The 20,697-nt window shown below is 41.0% G+C and overlaps 2 protein-coding genes across 3 annotated transcripts in view; one reads left to right on the top strand and one right to left on the bottom strand.

The window, feature by feature from the left end:
* wdfy4 (WDFY family member 4) overlaps positions 1-20,697 on the top strand; it is a 42,831-nt gene that overhangs the window by 16,854 nt on the left and 5,280 nt on the right. Inside the window, 29 exon segments of the mRNA XM_063874126.1 lie at positions 14-92; positions 226-428; positions 869-1,035; positions 1,111-1,230; positions 1,319-1,498; positions 1,578-1,736; positions 2,138-2,264; positions 2,360-2,511; positions 2,681-2,919; positions 3,013-3,128; positions 3,317-3,508; positions 3,593-3,702; positions 6,081-6,158; positions 6,283-6,474; positions 7,019-7,094; positions 7,188-7,402; positions 8,998-9,146; positions 9,864-9,978; positions 10,147-10,232; positions 10,328-10,390; positions 13,616-13,661; positions 13,810-13,929; positions 14,033-14,156; positions 14,241-14,350; positions 15,153-15,303; positions 16,048-16,139; positions 17,224-17,433; positions 17,559-17,679; positions 19,091-19,248. Coding sequence (XP_063730196.1) covers positions 14-92; positions 226-428; positions 869-1,035; positions 1,111-1,230; positions 1,319-1,498; positions 1,578-1,736; positions 2,138-2,264; positions 2,360-2,511; positions 2,681-2,919; positions 3,013-3,128; positions 3,317-3,508; positions 3,593-3,702; positions 6,081-6,158; positions 6,283-6,474; positions 7,019-7,094; positions 7,188-7,402; positions 8,998-9,146; positions 9,864-9,978; positions 10,147-10,232; positions 10,328-10,390; positions 13,616-13,661; positions 13,810-13,929; positions 14,033-14,156; positions 14,241-14,350; positions 15,153-15,303; positions 16,048-16,139; positions 17,224-17,433; positions 17,559-17,679; positions 19,091-19,248 — 3,950 coding nt within the window.
* On the bottom strand, positions 10,419-13,512 carry lrrc18a (leucine rich repeat containing 18a). 2 transcript variants are annotated; one of them, XM_063874131.1, is made up of 4 exons: positions 13,484-13,512; positions 12,643-12,715; positions 12,416-12,531; positions 10,419-11,380 (listed from the first exon to the last, which is right to left on the bottom strand). In XM_063874131.1, exon 4 carries the CDS (start codon positions 11,374-11,376, stop codon positions 10,570-10,572), a length of 807 nt encoding a protein of 268 aa, XP_063730201.1. In that variant the 5' UTR covers positions 11,377-11,380; positions 12,416-12,531; positions 12,643-12,715; positions 13,484-13,512; the 3' UTR covers positions 10,419-10,569. The 2 variants fall into 2 exon arrangements, with proteins under 2 accessions (XP_063730201.1, XP_063730200.1); XM_063874130.1 differs by having other exon boundaries at positions 12,643-12,807; positions 13,399-13,500.

Below are 20,697 nucleotides of genomic sequence, written 5' to 3'. Positions count from 1 at the left end.
TGTTCTGATCCAGCCAGCCTCATCTGGATCCGCAACAAGCTCTTACTATCACTTTGTGAAATCCTCAACTCAGACAGCCTTCTAATCGAAGAGTGAGTGGCATCTGTTACTACTTAGCTGATCCAAAACTGGAACGAAAACATATTTTCCCAGTGTTTTATGCGCCAGAATGTCATGGCAGAAACGTTAACTGATTAGTGTCGTCATGATTGTATTCCCTTGTAGTCAGCAGAAGGCCTTATTCGATACCCTGGGCAGTGATTGGTTCCTGCTCTTCCTTCAGCCCCACCTTCACCATACCACCTTAAAAATGGGTCTCGTCCTGCTCACACACTTTCTATCGAGTCCCAGCCAGCAGAGCAGCTTCAGAGAGGGGGTGCTCCCAGCAACACTCATAGAGGGCATGAAGGAACCCTTTGCTGTCTTAGGTACTATCAGTTTAATACTTTCTCACATTGAAGCAGGGAAATAAATCACTGTTGTCATTTTACCTCTTTCACTGGAACCATAAAGTGATGATATTAAATGATCTTGATGCTCAATTCTCATGTTTAAAATTTGATTTGAAGGATTTTAAATTGTGTTTACTGACAGAATATATTATTTTATTATTATATTTTTTAACAAATACATGTAGCTCAGTGAACAAGTTAAATGATCAGTTAACATGATTTCAAATACACAAACTGTATGACTCAAATATGTAAACAGATATTTTTAGTAACCTAATTCAAGTTTTAGATGTGTTAAACATGCTTAATCATTCATTTGAGATTTTGTTGATCTATTAGGAATATTTCTTGAGTGACTTACTTTTATCGAAAACCAACATCTGTAATTGATTTCTTTCATTGTCCTGTGTCACCAGACAACCTTCGAGCTCATTCATGGTCCTGTGAGTGCCTCAGCACCACATGTCCAGGCTTTGATGTTCTTCAGGGGCTGCTCAGCAGACACTCCCACCTGCCTCAGGTGTTTGAAGTGCTGGCTGCTCTACTGCTGGGGAGGAAGGCCACTCACACTTCTGATGGAAAGGTGGGTACTCTTCATCTTATAAATCAACTTCTTCATGATCCCTGTTCTAATACGCCTATTCTGTGTGATCCTAAGGTGCCTTTGGATGATATCCTACAGTCATTGATTGACAGCCAAGCAGACAGTCCCACCCAGCAGCTCTGTGTTGAAGCTGCGGCAATACTGCTTGAATTAGTGAAAGTCGTTATCAATAAGGTGAGAATGTAATAATCTTATGTCTACAGTATTATTCACCACAAATTTATAATGCGTAAAACCCATCATTATGTTTACTTTTTAACAGCCCTTAACTACAACAAAGCACATGTCAGGCACTGATGCATCATGGGAGGAGCAGCTCCCAGCCAGTGTGATGCAGTTCCTTTGTCTTCTCCATAACCTCCGTCCCAGAGACCCACTGTGGGCTTCACCTGAGTTTCTCCATACACTCGCTGGAGTTGTGTACCCTTTGGACGTTCCTGAGGTTTGTCTGTTACACTGGGTTTATGAAACCTGAGCTGTGCTCATATGTCTGATCTTATTCACCAATTACTAAATTTCAGGGAGAGGTAGAACCCTGCGTTGCGAGTGAATGTGAGGATACATTCAGGAGTCATCCAAACAGGAAGCCGGTGTCTGACTTCCTCCGTATTCTGCTAATGGACAGCCTTCTTAATGTGTGCGCCAACACCACAGCACATCCTCTCTTTCTGCTGCTGGAGGTAAATGCGAACACACTATAACCAATTATTTACAGTGTACTTGTTAAATATCAACATAAATGCAACACATATACTTTACATGAAAATGCAACTTATGAAGTACGATGATGCAAAACTCAGGTTTCTCCAGAAGATGCCACTCTTTGCTCAGTTACTAAAAAAGGCAGAGCCAAGGTGCTGTAGGAAATATGATTCACCACTAGGAGGGAGAGTACATCTGTATGCCTACAGAACAGATCATGTTGAGGTGTTTTCATCCAGACAAGCCTAATACGGATGAACTCATACCACCACCAACACCTACAGTACAGACAAGATGTCAGCCAAGCATCATGGAAGTATCAGCAGTCAAACAAAAACAGTTATCAGGTTTTTTTCTAACTAAACTGCATATGTCTCAGTTCTCCCCTGATGATGCATCGCTGGAACAGAGACAGAGTTTCCAGACTGAACTGCTGGAGTTGATCATGGACATTATTAACATGCTCGGTCATGAGGAAGAAAACAACACTCATCTGAACTCACACGGTAGAATTACAACACATTCATAGCTCAAACTGGCCAGACCATGTGCAAAGAAAAAAAATCTTATCTGAATGTGCTGATTTTATCATTTCTCTCAGACTGCAAGAGTGAGACGTCTGAAGGACAGATGGGCATGCTGATGGAGAATGTGGTGATCTTCAGTCAGACTCTGCAGCAGAAACTTTACAGCGGATCATTTTTGGTTGACTCTGAGAGTTTCATCAACTTCTTCGCAGATCAGATTGTGGTGGTGAGACAAACAGATAAACACACAGTAGTGTACACAAACACCTAATATTTCCTTAGCGTTCCTTGTAAACAATGGTAGCACTGGATTGTGTAAATCAGCCCACAGGTCACTTGTGTTTCTTTTTAGTTTTATACTGACTGACAAAAGATACACTGCTGTGTGTTTATAGACTCTGGAGAAAGGCCATACTCAGAAAGAGAAGGCCGTGTCAGCCCTCTACTCGTGCACCAATAAAGTCCTGCTTTATCTGTTGTCTCAACCGCGACATTCCCAAGACGAAAAGGAAGGGGTCATCATGGCATTAAAGACATTCATGGAACGCTGGGATGTTCTCATGGCAACTTACAATGCAAATGTGAAGTTCATCACATGCCTTCTTCATTGTCTGTTACTGATACGATCGGGCAGGTAATAGCCAAATCAATATTCAGATACACGCAGCCTGTAGCTGAAACCAGGATTCACTGGTAAGTTAATCAATTACACTCAATTATTTTTTAGCTACCCCGAAGGTTTTGGATATGTGGCACAAAAAGCAACTAGCAGGAAGGGTTTGTCCCGTGCTCGTAGAACCAGACATACTGCATGCCTCAGCAACGGAGCAGACATTACCACAGGTATGAAGGCCAATATGTAAGGATTTATTTACATCCATCACCTTGACTTAACAAGTCTATGGAGGTTTACTGGGTCAACCCAAAGTTACAGGACTGTGTGTGCGTGTGCGTGTGCGTGTGCGTGTGCGTGTGCGTGTGCGTGTGCGTGTGCGTGTGCGTGTGTGTGTGTGTGTGTGTGTGTGTTCCAGATGACACAGAACTAGTCTCCCTAGCAGAGGCCTGCTGGTCAAAGGTGATGGTGGAGAGGCAGCACACGCTTGAAGAAACCTCTAAGATAGAGATCTCTGCGAGCCGCGCTGCAGGGACGGGGCCCGTCAGCATGACTGACATCAGCCCTCTGTGGGAGGAGATGGCACAAAAAGCCTGGCTGCTACACACAGGTTAGCTTTAATAACTGCAGATCGAGAACATGCCTCAATGTAAGCTCTATGCCCTAAAAAAATACATTTTGTTTGCCTTTTCAGAGTCTCAGAAGATGAAGGTGGCCAGCAGCTCTCAGAAGAGGTTCGATGTGATCAGCAGTGTTGTTCGCTCAGCTTTGGGCAGACTTGACAAAGAGTCAGCAACAGTTGAGGTATACAAACACTCACATTCACTTAATGTTCCAGTTCAGGCGTCGAATGTAGAGATTTGTATTTTTGACTGTCGTCCCCTTTGAGGGATGTCGGGTTGTTACCTTTCCCCAGGTGCTCTAGCGTCCCAGAGCGCCGAGCCCAAACACTCATCCCAAAGTCACTGCTGTGTTTGTGCTGTGGGCCGTCCAGCCCTGTGGGGGTGTTTGATTATTTCTTTAAATGGATTTGGATTATCACAGCTGATTGCCCCTGAGTGGGCTTAGTAATTGATATCTGTTAGGCCTATCCATGGGAACACTCACTACAACACACTGTTTGCTGCTGAAGGTTAAAGACGCATTTATTGTTGTTTTTCCCCCCGAAACACGTGGCCCACATCATTAGTTCCCCCACAACGCTTAAGACGTTGAGCCATCTGGAGCAGGGAGCGGGGACATATTACTCAGGCACACAGGCATGAAATTACCGCGTCTGTGTGTCTGTCTCACCCCCACAAAGCATGTGTGTTCTTGTTTGTGCACTTCTCTTGCAGACAGAAATCGTGTTGGCAATTATAGCGGTAGCAATCTGATGAAAACATTATTCATTTGATGTTATTCTTTATCATATCACTCTTTGACAGGCTATCAGAGAGGGTGATGAATTGTTTTTTCCATCTGAGAGGCAGGGAAAGAAGAGGGAGGGATGTTTGCCTTCTCCCTCTCTGCTGTGTGTTGCACCACTTTGCTCTTCATAGGTTGCAGCATGCAGCGAAAAAAGGATATTCAAATCCTCACTAGTGGTCAGCCAGTCTGTTAATTTTCCATTCATCTTCATGGAAAAACAAGTGAGTCATTAATTAATTTCTGGATCATCAACTTATGACCTTTAGTTGGCGAGTTATGAGCTTAATGGGACTCTCTTCTCAGTCACTGGATCCACAGTGATGTATTTCTACAGAGCATGCTTTCCAAGTCTCGGATATTTACTTTTATTAAACAAAAACAAGAGTTTTAAAGCCTACTGTAGGTAATGAATGAGAATCCAGAGACTGATAGGCAGACTCTGTCCTCAGTCAAGCTTCAGTGCTGTTCTTCTAGAGATTTATTTCATCAGCGAATGCCGTTTCCATAATCATATCTGTGTCCTCATATTAGAAAGATAATTAACAGCACTAATGATCACGTTAAGTTCATTACACATTCACTGCCAGCCCAGAATGAAGTTGACATTATGTTGCCTTATCATCAAAGGTGGCGTATTGTTGGGAAGTCATTAAAATGGAAATGAGTGTGATGTTCTGATGTTAATTGCAGAGGGAAGAGATGAGTTATGTATTTAATGCAGCATTTAAAAATCCAATGAGGTTCCTATCTGCTAAATAGGGTAATTAATGCTATATATTACTTATGTTTGTCCAAATGAAGGAATGAAATTAGGAGGCGATGACGCCGACTTGCTGTTTATCTGTCGCAGCACGACTCTAGTTTGCAAACTTCATTACTACACTCTCTTTTTGTCTGTAATATTTCTATAATCTCCCCTCAAATTACTCCTTTATTTTCTTCCCTGCACAACTTCTCATTTGGATAGGCAGTCCTTTAGGGAAACAGTTTTCATTCTCCAGTGAGCTTGTCAAAGTTTGTTGTCAACTTTTACACATGGATTTAGTCTGAAATCACGTTGTATTTTTGAATCTCTTGTATTACAGAAGTAGATTTTTATTGTACTTGAATTCAATTATTGCATTAATGGGGTTGTTCCGAAAACACATAATTAGGATCTGTAAATAAGATTAGATATAAAAAGTTACTGCATGTTCATTCAGTCAATTAAATGGCTTTCCTGGGTCAGCTGTGAGGATGGACACATGTTGTTTCACTAGTCTCGCAGCGAGCACTGCTGTGATGATGGGCTTAATGAAGCAGTTAACAGTCAGAATATGATCCCAGTGTGTCTGCTGAACATCAGCATCCTGCAGTGTCAACACCGCTCGGTTTTGGGGTTTTTCTATTTTTTCTTTCCTTTTCTCTTTTAATCGACTCACACGCAGTAAAGGCGCACACACACTAGCCTTGCCCTTGACTGTGGCGTGGCTCAGTGATATTAATGTTTATGTTAATTAGATCACACCAACAAATGATTACATTTCCAGACAGGGTTATTGTAAGACTGTAGCCACTAGCTTATTTTGCCCACTGAATGCAATTTAGAACAGATGTAATTGTATGAATGCATTGTAATTGCATGAGGAAACAACAATACCATTATGAATATACACAATATTCTCTGTGAACATGATGTGTGTTGTGTGTTTACAATATGAGCTAGAGGAAGAGCGATTGTGCCGCCCGCTCTTTTCATTTGCACCCATCAGGTGATTCTCCTTTTGTTGTAGGAGTTTCTGTCCTACATGGAGTCTCATCGACAGAGAGGACACAGCATGTTTGAGAATATGAGGACAAACCACATACAGGTCTGACAGAACTGTGTTCATGAATATACAAAAATAAATGTAATGAAATAGCCCAAATTGGATCTGTACTCATTCATCCCTGTGTTATGTACACCATCTTTCCGGGCCCGTTTCCATGTCCCAGTCACGAGCCAGTGAGTATGAGCGAGTGAGCTCCAAGTGGCTGCTTGTGGAGGCCGAACTGCTGAGGGAGAGGGCTGTGTTCGGCCCTGGCCCAGGGGTGCTGCTGAACCAGGACTGGGTGCAAGATGCTGCTGAAGGACCCAACAGGACAAAATCACGCATTCGCAGAAAGGCTCTGAGACAATCCAAACGGGTATGGCCTTTCAGTGTGCAGCGGGATAGTGTGTTAAGGATCCACTGACTTAAAATCTGGGCAGGTTCCCATGTTTAAAATAACAATTTGACTTGTTTAGATACCTCTGTTTAATTTATTATTCATTCACTATTTTGTTACAGGGAAACAAAGAAATCTTAATTTAAACAAAAATGTTTTTAAACTTTTTTGAAAGAAATGAATCTCTAATATTTGACAATCTTTGAACAAGCACAAATTTAATCATACAAATTATTTAAAACAACTTTTTATTAAAATGAACAGTAAGTGCTTCAAATTCTGTTTTTGCCTGCTAAACTACCACCAAACAAAATGATTCTTATTTGTTACATAATTTAGATGTTATTTGGTGTAAAATTAGGATTAAAAACATAGACCAGGCTCTCCTTCTCCTATCTTTTCATTCTAGCTACTGTTGTCTGTGTCCAGAGTTAAACAAGGCAAATACTTTGATGTTTAATTGGTGCATCCCTAGATATTATTATTGTTAAACCTTTAGCTTTGCCATGTACTGTTAAAACAGGTGCTAGGAACGCTGTGTATGGGTTTAAGGACCGGCATGTCTGAGGAGGACATAAAGAGATCAGACGGTGACACAGGTAAATACTTTTTCCCTGATGAACTTTTATTGCTTTGTTTAACCAGAATGTTGAATGTGAGCTCAGTGGATACATTTGTTTCCTTTTTGACAGAGCCCAAGATCCTGTGTGAAGTTGGAGCCGAGGTTAAAGAGGATGAAGAGGAGGGTGGACAGGATTGTGATCGTCTGACCTTCTTTCCCGCTCTGAATGAGACCACTGCTGTTACTGAGAGTACCGCCGACCCCCTCACCCCTGAATCCTGCTCCCACATGAAAGACTGCCAAGACATACGCATCATCCTGCAGAAGCTGCAGCCTGGAGAGGAGGTACTGTAACACAGGAGGGTGTGTTGGTATGCTGGGTTAAATACAGCATGCCTCCTTTTCACCCTGCTAATATTCACAATCATAATTATCTGATGTAGACTAAGGGAATCCAATAGCCCAGCGCTGCTATCACAATTTCATCTTTCCTCATTAGTGTAACGCTTTAATGTGGAGGCTCAGCCCAGCTCTTCTCATTCTTCCACTGAGTTAGAAACCACAGCACATGTTGACAGGGACTCTCATCACTCCGGCAACCAGCCGCGGCTTTTAATGTTTCTGACAGAAGTATTAATAAAAACAGTAGGAGGTGATGCAGGCTGTCTTGCATCCGCTTAGTAAGTGTGTGATGTGTGCAAGTGTGGCCTGTTGTCTTGCAGTGGTTCAGTGTGTGAGTCCTGCTGAGCTTTCTGTCAAATGAACACAGTCATTAGCTCTGAAAAATACAAACACTAACGGACACACACACACACACACACACACACACACACACACACACACACACACACACACACACACACACACACAGTAACACACACACACAGTAACACACAAAGGGAGACCCACTCATAATTAGCTTGCCAGCGCCAATAGTGTGATTATGACAGTAATGTGTGTGGGGAGAAATCAATGGTCTGACATTAGGCTCGCAGTCAATAAAAGTCCTCCTTTTCTCTCCTTCTTCCTATCATCAGCTAAATCACCAACAGACTGATAACGATGTCCAGTGTGCAGTAAAACGGAAAAAAAGGGAACAAGTTTATTGTTATGTATTTAATCTTTGATAACAATAAATTAATCTTTTTTCTAAAATGTAGTTATTATTAGGGACTGATGCCAGTGTGTATTCACTGAATGAATACTGCTTTACGATTTGACCATTATATAGCTCAATGTATCATTTCTGTACTATCTAGAGAGACTTGCTCGCCTTGTCTCTTCTTAAACGCCTCATGTGACAAGTGATATTAGCCATCATAGCATGACTCTATGTGTGCATTCAGACAAGAGGTTCTGATCACTTAGCAGGTTTCCTATTGTGTGTTTGGCAGTGATTAATTCTCCTAATAATGACCAGGCAGGGCCTCCTCCACACCAGTGTGTGACTCTGTCTGGATGTAGGCGGTCTGATTTGATTAGTATAAATTGTGAGGGGCCTGCGGTTGTGTTGGGGCCCCATATGGTTTTTGGGCGCTATGTCCCAGAGGGCCTGCAGAGGGGCCGATACAGGGAGACAGCCAGGTGCACACACTCACTGTGAAATGAGGGGAGACAATAGAATTAGCCGCACATTATCACAATGCAGTTAGCATTAGCTACAACCAGCGCTGAAAGCAGCATGTGGGTCCACTTTGGCGCTGGATGAAACGCACAGTCACACCGCTCCCCATCAATCAGCTCTGATAATGAAGTGTTCAACTGTGTCTTTTTAATAATGATTAGAATATGTGATTAAAATGATCAATCAAGTAAAGCCTGGAGTGCCTGCGTTGCTGCCATGTCATGTCCCGGGAGAGAAGTGTGCTGATGTGTATTGTGCCTCTCACACAGGGCTTAATGTATCTCCCTGTCTCTCCTCTCTCTCCCTCTCTCTGTAGGTAAAGGCTAAGATGTGTGTAGTGACGGTGAGCGGCCTCAGAGTGACGGAGGGGGTGCTGCTGTTCGGGAAGGAGAGCCTGCTCTTGTGCGAGGGATTCACGCTCAGTCCTGCTGGAGATGTTTGCTGCAGGAAACACCACCCCAGCAGGTACAGCTGTACCTGCTGGGTACATGATCCTACATTTGATTTTTTACTTCTCTTAATTATTGTTTATTTCCTTTATGAAAACTTGTCAAAATATGTATGTTAACAACCTTTTTCAATGACTAAGATTCGACACGACGTCAACTTCGTCATTTATGAAAAAAACTATTATGATATCAATATTCTTATAATTTAAGAAAAAAGTAAAACCCTCACCAAATTGTTTCTTTGTTATCATCACTTCTCACACATTCTCTTTGATCTCTCGCTCTTCTTTGCCTTCACTAAATTGTCTGAAATATAATAATAATAATAATAATAATAATAATAATAATACATTTGACTTATAATGCCCTTTTCATCAAAGATGAGAAAGTGCTTACTGGTTAAAAACTAAACAAAAGGGGAAAAATGGAAGGGGAAGGAAATAAAAACAAGGTGATCAGTTTTTATAAAGAATAAAAAAATGATTTAAAAAATATAATCTGGTGACTAAAAAGACTAAAATATAAACGGTTACATTTTCTTAAATTAGATTAAAATCATATGGTTTTCTTTGTTTAAGATAAGATTAATATCCCCAGACATTCACTCAATTTAAACTTGAACAAAAAAATCAGTTGTAAAACTTATAAGGACATTTGAGACAAGACTAAGACTAAATTAAAAACACAAATTTGGTTGTCTAATTATCTTTTTGTCCCTTTCTTTCCTTGCCAGTGTGAGGGATTCCTATATTTCCACCATGCTGAGTAAAGAGCTACCTCAAGCCCGCTGCAGACGCTGGCTCTATGATGATATCAAGGATGCTCACTTCATGCGTTTCCTTTTAGAGGTTAGACATCCTCATTATTACATGGATGCTTTGCATTAGTATCTTATTTTTTAAAGATTTTAATTTAAATGTATCCACATTATTGTAGATGTCAGATTTCAAAGGCTTTTGATGGATACAAAATATCTACTTGATATTGAGCAAACGCTGTGTCTCTGTTACTTTCAGGACAATGCTATCGAGGTCTTCATGAAAAACGGACTTTCTGCCTTTGTGGTATTCCTAAATAAAGACCATGTCTCTGCATATAAAAGGTACCGCATTCATATGGACTGGATGTTAACAAACACTTTTTTTTCAGCATTATGATGACTCTGATGCTCTTTCTTTCCTCTCTTTCTACCTGCAGGTTGTGTGCAGTAGTGTCCGCATTAAAAGGCATAGGGGTTGCTGAGGTCATTGCTAATGCCAAGTAAGTGTGCACAGTTTTCATACAGCATAATCCAAGTCAGTCACACGTCTCTTTTTATTTCAGAAATGAAATTAATACATGAAAAGATTGTCATTATGATGCAAAGTAAGATATTATGCATAACTATTAAAGCTGCCTGAATGTGAGATTTGTTAAGATGAATTGTATGATGCTGTTGGTCATTTGATTTGCATGTGTTCCACCTTTCTTATTCTCCACACATCCTGATGGACTGTAGCCACTGAGTTTGGAACTAGCAGTCCTTTATAAGTTCTTATCCTTTTTTCCTCAAATGCATCACCTCCTCCTCCTCCTCTCGTAAGCCTTTCTTCCTGGTATTTACATCTCTTAAGGCATGTCCTACACAGGCTGCTCTCATGAACTAGATACATATCTTCCTCTGGTTCTGAGTTTTCCTTCTGCATCGCCTCACCATCCCCCTGAACACACGATAGAGGATTGCGTTTCATGTTCAGCTTTGTGAGGTTGCGTAGCCCTCTCACAAACTTTGGTAGATTAGTGAAAAGATTATCAAACAGACCTAATTCTTTCAGACTATCTAGAGCCCCCATGTTGAGAGGGAGGGTGTCCAGCTGGTTCATCCCCAGATTGAGTATTTTCAGGCTGGTGAGACAACCCAAAGTTGAGGGTAGACCTGCAGAGATCAGGTGGTTGTTTGAGAGGTTGAGGTGTGTCAGTCCCACCAGGTCGCCGATGGACTCTGGCAAAGCCTCAAGCTTGTTGCTGTGCAGATCGAGCAATCTTAGAGATGAGAAATTCCCAATGTTATCTGGGAGTTTCTGTATCAAGTTGCGGCTGAGGTCCAATTCGTCCAGGTTGGTCAGTTTAAAGAGGCACTTTGGGAAAATAGTTATACCCATGTTGCTAAGGGTAAGTCTCCGCCGTCCATCCGGGGTCATCCGTATTAGCTTTTTGGCAACTTTGAGGGTCAGCTTTGTCCCTTTGGCTGCCTTCTTTTTGGGCATGGTACTGCAACACACATAGGATTACAATTTTGAATTTAAGCTAGGCATCAATTTTGCCCCCAAGAGGTTAATTTTCCAATAAGTCATCTAATCAGTACTAAACAGTACTATAGCTAATAAATGTGATGTGTGTATGTTTACGCATACAAGTATGTGTGTGTAAGGCTGATGTGATTTATTCAGAGACAAGGCCTTATGTATGGCCTGGGGCAGTAGGGAAAGCATGCTCTCTGAGGTATGAGAGCTTGAGCTGTGAGTGTGTGTGTGTGTGTGTATGTGTGTGCAGTGTTGTGTCTACTAGTGTGTGCTCACCCAGTGCTGCCCATGGGGGTATTTAAGAGCACGACTCTCTAATTAAGGCTAATGCAGGGGAACAATAGAGGAGAGGCGACACTGGGTAATACAGCACAAACAAATGAGGGCTGATGTTTCTTCGCCATTCAACTGATTGAGCTGCTCTTTTCAGGCAAAGAATGTGTGTGTGTGTGTTTGTGTGTGTGTGTGGGGGGGGATCTCATTGACAGACATGCATGTACTGTACTATAGTATATGCACATGCACGGGTCAAATCAGGACTTTGATAAATGATAGTTTGAGAGTGTGGAGAGTGTTGAGAGTGTGATGATGGCCCCGCTCTTCTCCCCTCCCTGTCTAAAAGAGCAAGGTGTGTGTCTGTTTGTGTCTGTGTTACACCCCAAGGCCCTCTCTCGCCTCATTCATCATCCTCAGGATGAGAGGGGTTATCCACTGGTGCTTGTTCCCATTATAACCTCCTATAGAAAACTATTGCATGAAATTATTGCTTGCAATTAGATAACACATACTGGGCCAAATACAATGATTGATTTAGTGTAGTTTTACAAAAACATTTGGTCAGGAGATATTGGACGAGGTGAGGAGTTATTGGATGCAATTAAAGGAACTACCTCGCTCTTTAAAACACATTTACTGTTTGGAACCTATTTTATTATTCAGCTAATATGTTTCCGTTCTTTAAAAAAACGTTTTAATTTCAACATAAATGAAGATATGTACTCACCATATTGTATCTTCTTTTTTTCTTTGATCAATGAGATTCAAGTTGTCTTCAGTTTTGAAAACACACCAACAGCTATAGCTTCTGCAAACCGGACATTCAGCTCAAAGCCTCTCACCCTGACACCAAAAATCATAACGTTAAAGCACAGCAACAAAACATTAAACACAGTTACAGTCTGATTTGGTCAGCTTGTAGAAGTTATATTAATAATACTTAGTAATCCTTGCCTGTGTTGTTCCGAAGTCAAGAGTAGAGATCAGGAATGCACAGTTTGTGTTTATCACCCTATCCCTCGCCCTCCTACACCAAACACAGAGAGTCAAGGTTCCTCTTGTTTAACAGCGTTACTTAGCAACTGGGGTGCTTGGCGCCAGGACTTTATTGCTTTGTTACTGGCCACAGAGGGAAAAGAGATTTTAAGAGCAGTTCAACGCTTCTCTAATTTAGATAGTTTAGCATGGTGTTACATGAGTTAAATTCATGATGCAATGTTCAGCAACTTTGCCATTTTGTTTACATTTCTGTTTAGTTAAACACACAAAAACAATGTATTTTAATCAAGCTGTTATTGTGATTAGCAGTTTGAAGTCTGTGCCTCCATTTAAGTGAATGCCCATAAAAGATCACCTTACAACATTCTTTGAAGAAACACCTAAAGCTAACTAAATGAAAAAACAGCTGCAGACGAACATTTTGTTTGCCTTAGTTTAGCCAAGCAGGAAGGCTTGATATTTTTTCTCGGAAATCAGTGCACCGTTCTGTGACAGCAATGTTAAAGAATATGTTGTTCCTTGTTTGACCAGTAATCATTAACCCCCATCATGTCATTTGAAACTCACCACAGAAGGAAAACTTTACTTCCTGTTTTTTAAATAGCTCACTCTGCTGATGGAAGCTAGTCAGACCAGCTACAGTGTAACTAAAAGGTACTCCCTCAACCTATGGATGTCAACTTTTGCCACATTCTCAACATCTCTACTTACTATTTATGCTTCCAAGTGTAGCTCACCTCCGTCCCCTTACTGATCCTACAGCTGTGTACACATGGTTTCAGTTTCACTCACTCACCTCCACTCAGCTGCTTCAGAACTCTGCTGTGTTACATTTCAACATGGGTTGCTAGGCAACAGAGCATGCAAAAAAACTTTGTGTTTAGCCTCTGATGCTAATTCAAGGTTTTCTCTTTTGTTACTATGTTAGGAGGAAAACTCCTGTAGTGGAAAAGGCAGCCCTTGTTAAATGGCAGGTAATATGATACATTTTTAGTTTTGTGCTCACAGATTTTGACCTCAGTAGAGACCGACAAAATGTTTGAGGGATATGATATCATTAGTAGCCCAGGTCCACTTTGGTTCAAAACTACTTAACATTTCTACTGTTTTTTTGTCGTCCAGAAAGGAGAAATAAGTAACTTTGAGTACTTGATGCACCTGAACACCATCGCTGGAAGGACATACAATGACCTGATGCAGTATCCAGTCTTCCCCTGGGTCCTGGCTGACTACCAGTCAGAGGTTGGATCACAAACAGTGACATCTTGAACATTCCTATTGTAAATTGATAAGTAATGAAAGTCCTACTGTACCTCCTGGTTTGATTTATCTCTGTCCTCGATAGACGCTTGATCTGTCAAATCCTGCCACTTTCCGTGACCTGTCTAAGCCAATGGGAGCACAGACGGAGAAAAGGAAACAGATGTTCATCCAACGATATGAAGAAATTGAGACCACTGAAGGAGAAGGTACATATTTAGCTATTTGCTTGTTGTTCTTCTTTTATTTTACATTTACATCCTCTTTTAATTTGATGTATTTTTACTCAATAGGAAATTTGTCAGCACGATGCCACTACTGCACCCACTACTCCTCAGCCATCATCGTAGCCTCCTTTCTTGTCAGGATGGAGCCATTTTCACACACCTTCCTGACACTACAGGTGAGATCTTGGAAAGTCATTGTTGGTCATTTTATGCCCTAAGCAAAAACGTTACAGTAAATGACAAACGGATATTATATAATTAAGGTCAAAGTCGTAACTTTTCCTGCTGAAATGGAAGAAAGTTCAGTTTTTTCTGCATCACTCAGTTCCTACTAAAAGGCCAAGCTTTCAATTGACATTCTTCCCTTTGTAATTTTTTTACTTTCTAACATATTCTTGCTAATAATCTGACCCTAATATGAGCTATGTTCAGGACTGTAGATCCTGTTTCAATACTGGTTTTGGAATGAAAGCCGATTATAAGAAGATTTTAATATATATGCAAATAATTACAGAAAGCGTTTAAAAAAGGCCAATGCAAATAGCCAAGATGTTATCAATTTACAATACAGCATCCAATTGATTATAATGAAAAGGCATGCATATTTGATAGTCAGAATAAAGCAATAAAGATGTTAGTCTGGTGCCTTTTTGTCTTCTGAATCACATAACGGCCGTGTAGTAATATCCATAACTGGATTTACATCTCTAACCACGTTTAGCAGCATATATGCTATTTTCATTCATTGAAGTAATTGTTTTACTCTAAATTACATTCTCTCTCATGAGGATGGAATTTTACGGAAATATGAAAAGCTTCCTTCAAATAATAGTAAATATTCCCTGCTTACATAATGCAATAAAGAATTTAAATATGATTCACTACACTGAATCAAGCAGACTGCTTTATTATTAATGCAAAAGTTTGGTTCTAGAGTGTGCCGGGGTTCTGACAGGATTGTGCCTCTTCTTCCCGCAGGGAGGGTTTGATATCCCTGAGCGGATGTTTCACAGCATAAAGAAGGAGTGGGAGTCCGCCTCCAGAGACAACACGGGGGACGTCAGAGAGCTGATCCCAGAGTTCTTCTACCTGTCTGACTTCCTGCTCAACTCTAACCACATCCAGCTGGGTCAGTCACACAAATCAATCTGTGAATCTAGATGAATGACTGAAAACATGCTCAAAGGATTATCATTATTCAGTTTTATTCTCATTGTCAACCTGTCCTCTAAAAAGCCAAAAACCTTCTCTCTACTTTTAGGACTTTCCAACCCTGTTTAGGGCTTTCAGTCCCAAGCCCATTTGCTATTAGAAGATGTAAATCTTCAAAATCACAATGTTTAAAAGAGGAAAAAAAAACCTCGGCAACATTTTGATCCTTTTATGTGTTTTAAATACATTTTGGACAACAATAAAGGTGTAGTGCAGAGAGGAATAAGCTTATTGGTCTTTACCAATACGTGCTTATTTTTTGTTTAGGTCATTCTATGGACGTTGATGGCAACAAGCAAATCTGTTTACATTCACTTTTTTTTATCATCAAAACATGAATTTATCATGGAACCCTTACAAACATCTAAAATGCATTTCTCACCTCGTTTGGAAAGACAATTTTGAAAGAAAAAAACAAGATGGTAACTGCATAAATTACATATATCAGGGATGTGGATTACGTTACTTATGGGCTGATGCATGTATGCATCCTTTTGCATCTGCCGGTTAAGCTCTCAAAGCAAAATGGGGAACCAATTTGCAAAAAAACATTGCTCCACCGTGCCACAAGGAGTAAGGAAAACTATATATTTAAACTGCTCTAAAAGGATGAAACACTGTGATGTGACCCTGCATGTTATGTATATCCATATCTGTAAAGGCTGCATGGAGGATGGAACCGCTCTGGGAGATGTGGAGCTGCCTCCATGGGCAAAAGGTGACCCCCAGGAGTTCATTAGGATCCATCGAGAGGTCAGTACCCCCGACCTCACAATCTTGCCTGTTACAATTGTCCAATCTGGTCTATCACATACAGGTGCGTTCCCATGAAACCTAATAATGTTTGTCAATATTATCTGATTAATGTGAACAGAAATGGATTTGTATCTAAAAAAAATGTATCTACTTTTATACTCCCAGTAATTGTGTCAGTAGCCTGTTTGTCTTCAGTCTTTTTACCACAGTATAAGAGACGGAGCTTATTTACAACAGCCACTGTCTCATTCATTATATTCCCTATATGCCATCTTGTCCCATTGAGTTTGGTACAGTTCAATTCTTTTGGTACTGACTTTTGTTAAATATAATGACCAATTGTTTTTTTATTGAGAACATCTATGAAAGGCATGTATCTAAAGTTAAGATAACAGACATTGAAGGACAACAAGCCTATTTAACAGTATTTATGGCAGGCACAATACTTTTTTTCATTGCCATTATGTCTGTAGAAAACAAGGGGCTCTCTGTTGGTCTGATTTCTTCAGTCTGACCCTCCCTTTTTTCATTCCTGGGGCATATATGATAGTTATCACTCTATAATCTACTCAACTACTCGTATGGCCCACCATTCTTAGAATTAGTGACTTTAGAAGATTGTTTTTTTCTTTCAAAGACAAATTAACTCAGGACAATATCCTTGTTATGATGTTTTTTCGTTTTCTGTTATTCCAGGATGGGTTTATTAAGTTCAGGTGCAAGGATACACATGCTGGTCATAATGCCCACTTTTCCTTATTACCTCTTCAAAACCAATCTCTGGCTAATTCCACCCAAATCATTCTTTAATTCCAACATGTTCATAACACAGCTGAGCAGCTTCTTGCTGTTCCAGGCTTTAAATTGACTTTTGGAAGAAATCATACCTGAATAATTTAATCGGTTGTGCATTCTTGTAGAAGTTTCCTGTGTTTCTAAACTCCCATATTAACAGTTTGACTGATGGTTTGGGTCCCACTGTAATAACAGTGAGCACTCAACACCGCTGTATTTTAAGACTGCATTGTGCATGTATAGTAGTTTTGTAATATTACTTGAATATGTGGTCTGTTTCCCTTAGGCCTTGGAAAGTGAATATGTGAGTGCCCACCTGCACCTGTGGATCGACCTGATCTTCGGGTACCGGCAGGAAGGCCTTGCTGCTGTAGAAAGTGTGAACACATTTCATCCTTACTTCTATGCTAAGAGGGGCTTGCAGAATACAAAGGACCCTCTCATCAAGAGCACAATCTTGGGATACGTCAGCAACTTTGGCCAGGTTCCCAAGCAGGTAAAAAGAATAAGCTTAGTCTGACCAGTGCAGAAAGTACATTACTTCCTGCATGTATTAGTTCCTGCATCATATTGTTTTTTGATCTGTTCTGTTTTTTCAAATCGTCTGTGTCTTTTCCATAGCTATTCACAAAGCCACATCCACCTCGCAGTGGCACTAAGAAAGACGGATCATCACCAACGCATCCAACACCATTTTTCTTCAAACTGGATAAACTGAAGACTGCCAAGCAGCCATTCAGAGGTACAGCTACACACAAAAGTAGAAGATCAGACACCAAATATTCTAACTTTGTCTAAATTTGTTCGACATTTTAGGAAATAACCTTTTTTGGCTATCTTTTGAAAATGTAGGTGAAAAGATATAGAAACTTTCATGTCTGTGTGCTAAATGTGAAGTTATAGCCTGCAGCCTAGCCCACCTTATAAAGACTTGAAATTGATGGAAACACCTATCCTGTCTCTTTCTAAAGGTAAAAAACGGTGTCTACCAGCATCTTTAAAACTTTTTTTTACACTTTGATTGTGTACTCATTAACAGATATAGATAACATGTTTTCTACCTTCTAACAGAGCCAGGATATCTTTTTTTCAATTACTCCGTCTGTTTATGCTATGCTAAGCTAATCGACTGCTGACTGCAGTCCCATACATGACTGATTCATATTTAGTGTAGCCAAAATGCCTGTTGCTTTAATGATGATATCAAATTCAAAACAGTGCCTTATGAACAACAGATATTCCCAAACAACTAAATTAACTATTTTCTGTTAAATAAACTGAATTCAATCAGTTTAAGTGATCTTCATTTGTCACTTTTTTGTATTGTTCCTCCTTTTTGTTTTATTTTACAACATTTATTGTCAATTATCTATACAAGATGTGCCCAGGTCTCCAGAGGATCATTGAACATCAGCGAGAATGTCCATAGATTAATTTACACTATGAAGGGGTACAAGGAGCTATCTGTTAGAGCTACAATGTGAAGATGACTCTTCCGCTGAGCCCTACTTAATAATCTGAATATCCCTACAGGCCCACTGAAGGAGAGGAGATGAATCTGCAAATGCTCAGGGAGAGATTCCTGCATATTACATTTCATATTAAATCTTACAGTGCCTGATCTGATCAATAAGCAGATAGAGATGAATAGGAGTAGGACCGTTAAAACGGATGCAGACATAACTTCTTTCTGGGGATTTAGGAAGCAGAACCAGCAAAAGGATATAATGATTTCTGCATGTTCCTGCATGAATTGGTCAATTACAGACACAATTACTGTCACTCTCAGTGCCTCACTCTCAAACACACACAAACACTACTTGTGCCGTCTATGATGCAGGTCCCCCCAGGACAGAGACTCAGCTTGTTTTTGCTTGGGAATAGCTGTTTTAATTGCCCAATTTGGTCAATTTAATAACATTCTTTACAAGTTTACTGAGCTTCCAAACTCTTTAATGTGATGTTTTTGAAGATCCATTAACTTTATTTGACCAGGCAAGTTTAATCAGGTACAAAAAAAAACAAATTGAGGTCACTCTTTATATTACCTAATATGTAATTAAAAAAAGAAAAGAAATCCTCATACTTTCTTCACAACTTTTTGCTGATGGTGCCCCACTCTCCTCTCAGTTACACTGTAAACCTTTCCACAGAGCTGCCGAGGGGCCCAGTAGGTCAGATACTGTGTCTGCAAAAAGACGTTGTGGTCCTGGAGAGAAACCGTCTCCTCCTGTCGCCTCTGTCCTGCTGCTTCTTCAGCTGGGGCTTTCCCGACAACACCTGCGCCTTTGGAAACTATGGCACCGAGAAGGTATTTTGTGCAACTACACAGTTAATCACTTGCACATAGTTTGTATTTTTTACACATACATCTCCACCCAGTCATTAATTATATTGAAATAGCCACCTCCATCATCATGAAGTGCTTGAGCGGTTAGTCAAAACTTTTATCACCTCCTCCCTCCCTGACTCACTGGACCCCCTGCAGTTTGCCTACAGAGCAAACAGGTCCACGGATGATGCCATTTCCCTCACCCTCCACACTGCCCTCTCCCACCTGGACCAGAGGAACACTTACAGTATGTGAGAATGCTGTTCATTGACTACAGTTCAGCATTCAACACCATTGTGCCCTCCAAGCTCATCATTAAGCTCAGGGACCTTGGGCTCAACAGCACCCTCTGTGACTGGATCATGAGCTTCCTAACGGGCAGATCCAAGGCAGTGCGGACGGGGAACATCACATCCTCCACCTTGACCCTCAACACCGGAGCCCCTCAGGGTTGTGTGCTCAGCCCTCTCCTCTACTCCCTGTTCACGCACGACTGCGTGGCCACACACAGCTCCAACACCATCATCAAGTTTGCTGACGACACGACAGTCATCGGCCTGATCACAGACGGCGACGAGACGGCGTACAGAGAGGAGGTCAGAGCCCTGACATCCTGGTGCCAGGACAACAACCTCCATCTCAACGTCAGCAAAACAAAGGAGCTGATTGTGGACTACAGGAAGAGGCAGAGAGAGGCACACACACCCATCACCATCGACGGGACTCCTGTGGAGAGAGTCAGCAGCTTCAGGTTCCTCGGGGTAAACATCAGTGAGGACCTGACATGGACACATCACACCAGGGTCATATCCAAGACGGCTCGACAGCGGCTCTTCTTCCTCCGCAGGCTGCGGAAGTTCAACATGGACTCCAGGATACTATGCAACTTCTATAGGTGCACCATCGAGAGTATCCTGACTGGCTGCATCACCGCCTGGTATGGCAGTTGCACCGCCCTCAACCGTAAGTCTCTACAGAGGGTGGTGAAAACTGCTCAGCACATCACCAGGAGGGAGCTGCCATCCATGGAGAACCTCTACACCCAGCGGTGTAGGAAGAAGGCCGGTAGGATATTAATGGACCCCCATCACCCCAGCAACAATCTGTTCTGTCTGCTGCCGTCTGGCAGACGGTACCGCAGCATCCGGACCAAGACTACCAGACTCAGAGACAGTTTTATACCACAGGCTATAAGACTGCTGAACTCCTGAGCTCTGTGAATGTCTACTCACATCTGTTTATAGTACACACATAGCCTACATATATATATATATATATATTATACACATCTGCCATACATATCTGTTTATAGTACACATATCTATATATTATACATATCTGCCGTATACATCTGTTATACGTAATATATGCATCTGTCCATACCTCCTCATTCAACAGTGTAAAGTGTTTAAATACTTTCAATGTATT

Source organism: Eleginops maclovinus, chromosome 22 (assembly GCF_036324505.1).
Source record: "Eleginops maclovinus isolate JMC-PN-2008 ecotype Puerto Natales chromosome 22, JC_Emac_rtc_rv5, whole genome shotgun sequence".
Taxonomy (NCBI): Eukaryota; Metazoa; Chordata; class Actinopteri; order Perciformes; family Eleginopidae; genus Eleginops; species Eleginops maclovinus.
This window is presented reverse-complemented; position numbering and strand designations above follow the sequence as displayed.

Excerpts from the sequence above, each read along its gene's own strand:
- lrrc18a (XM_063874131.1), bottom strand. The coding sequence starts at position 11,376 with ATGCCCAAAAAGAAGGCAGCCAAAGGGACAAAGCTGACCCTCAAAGTT.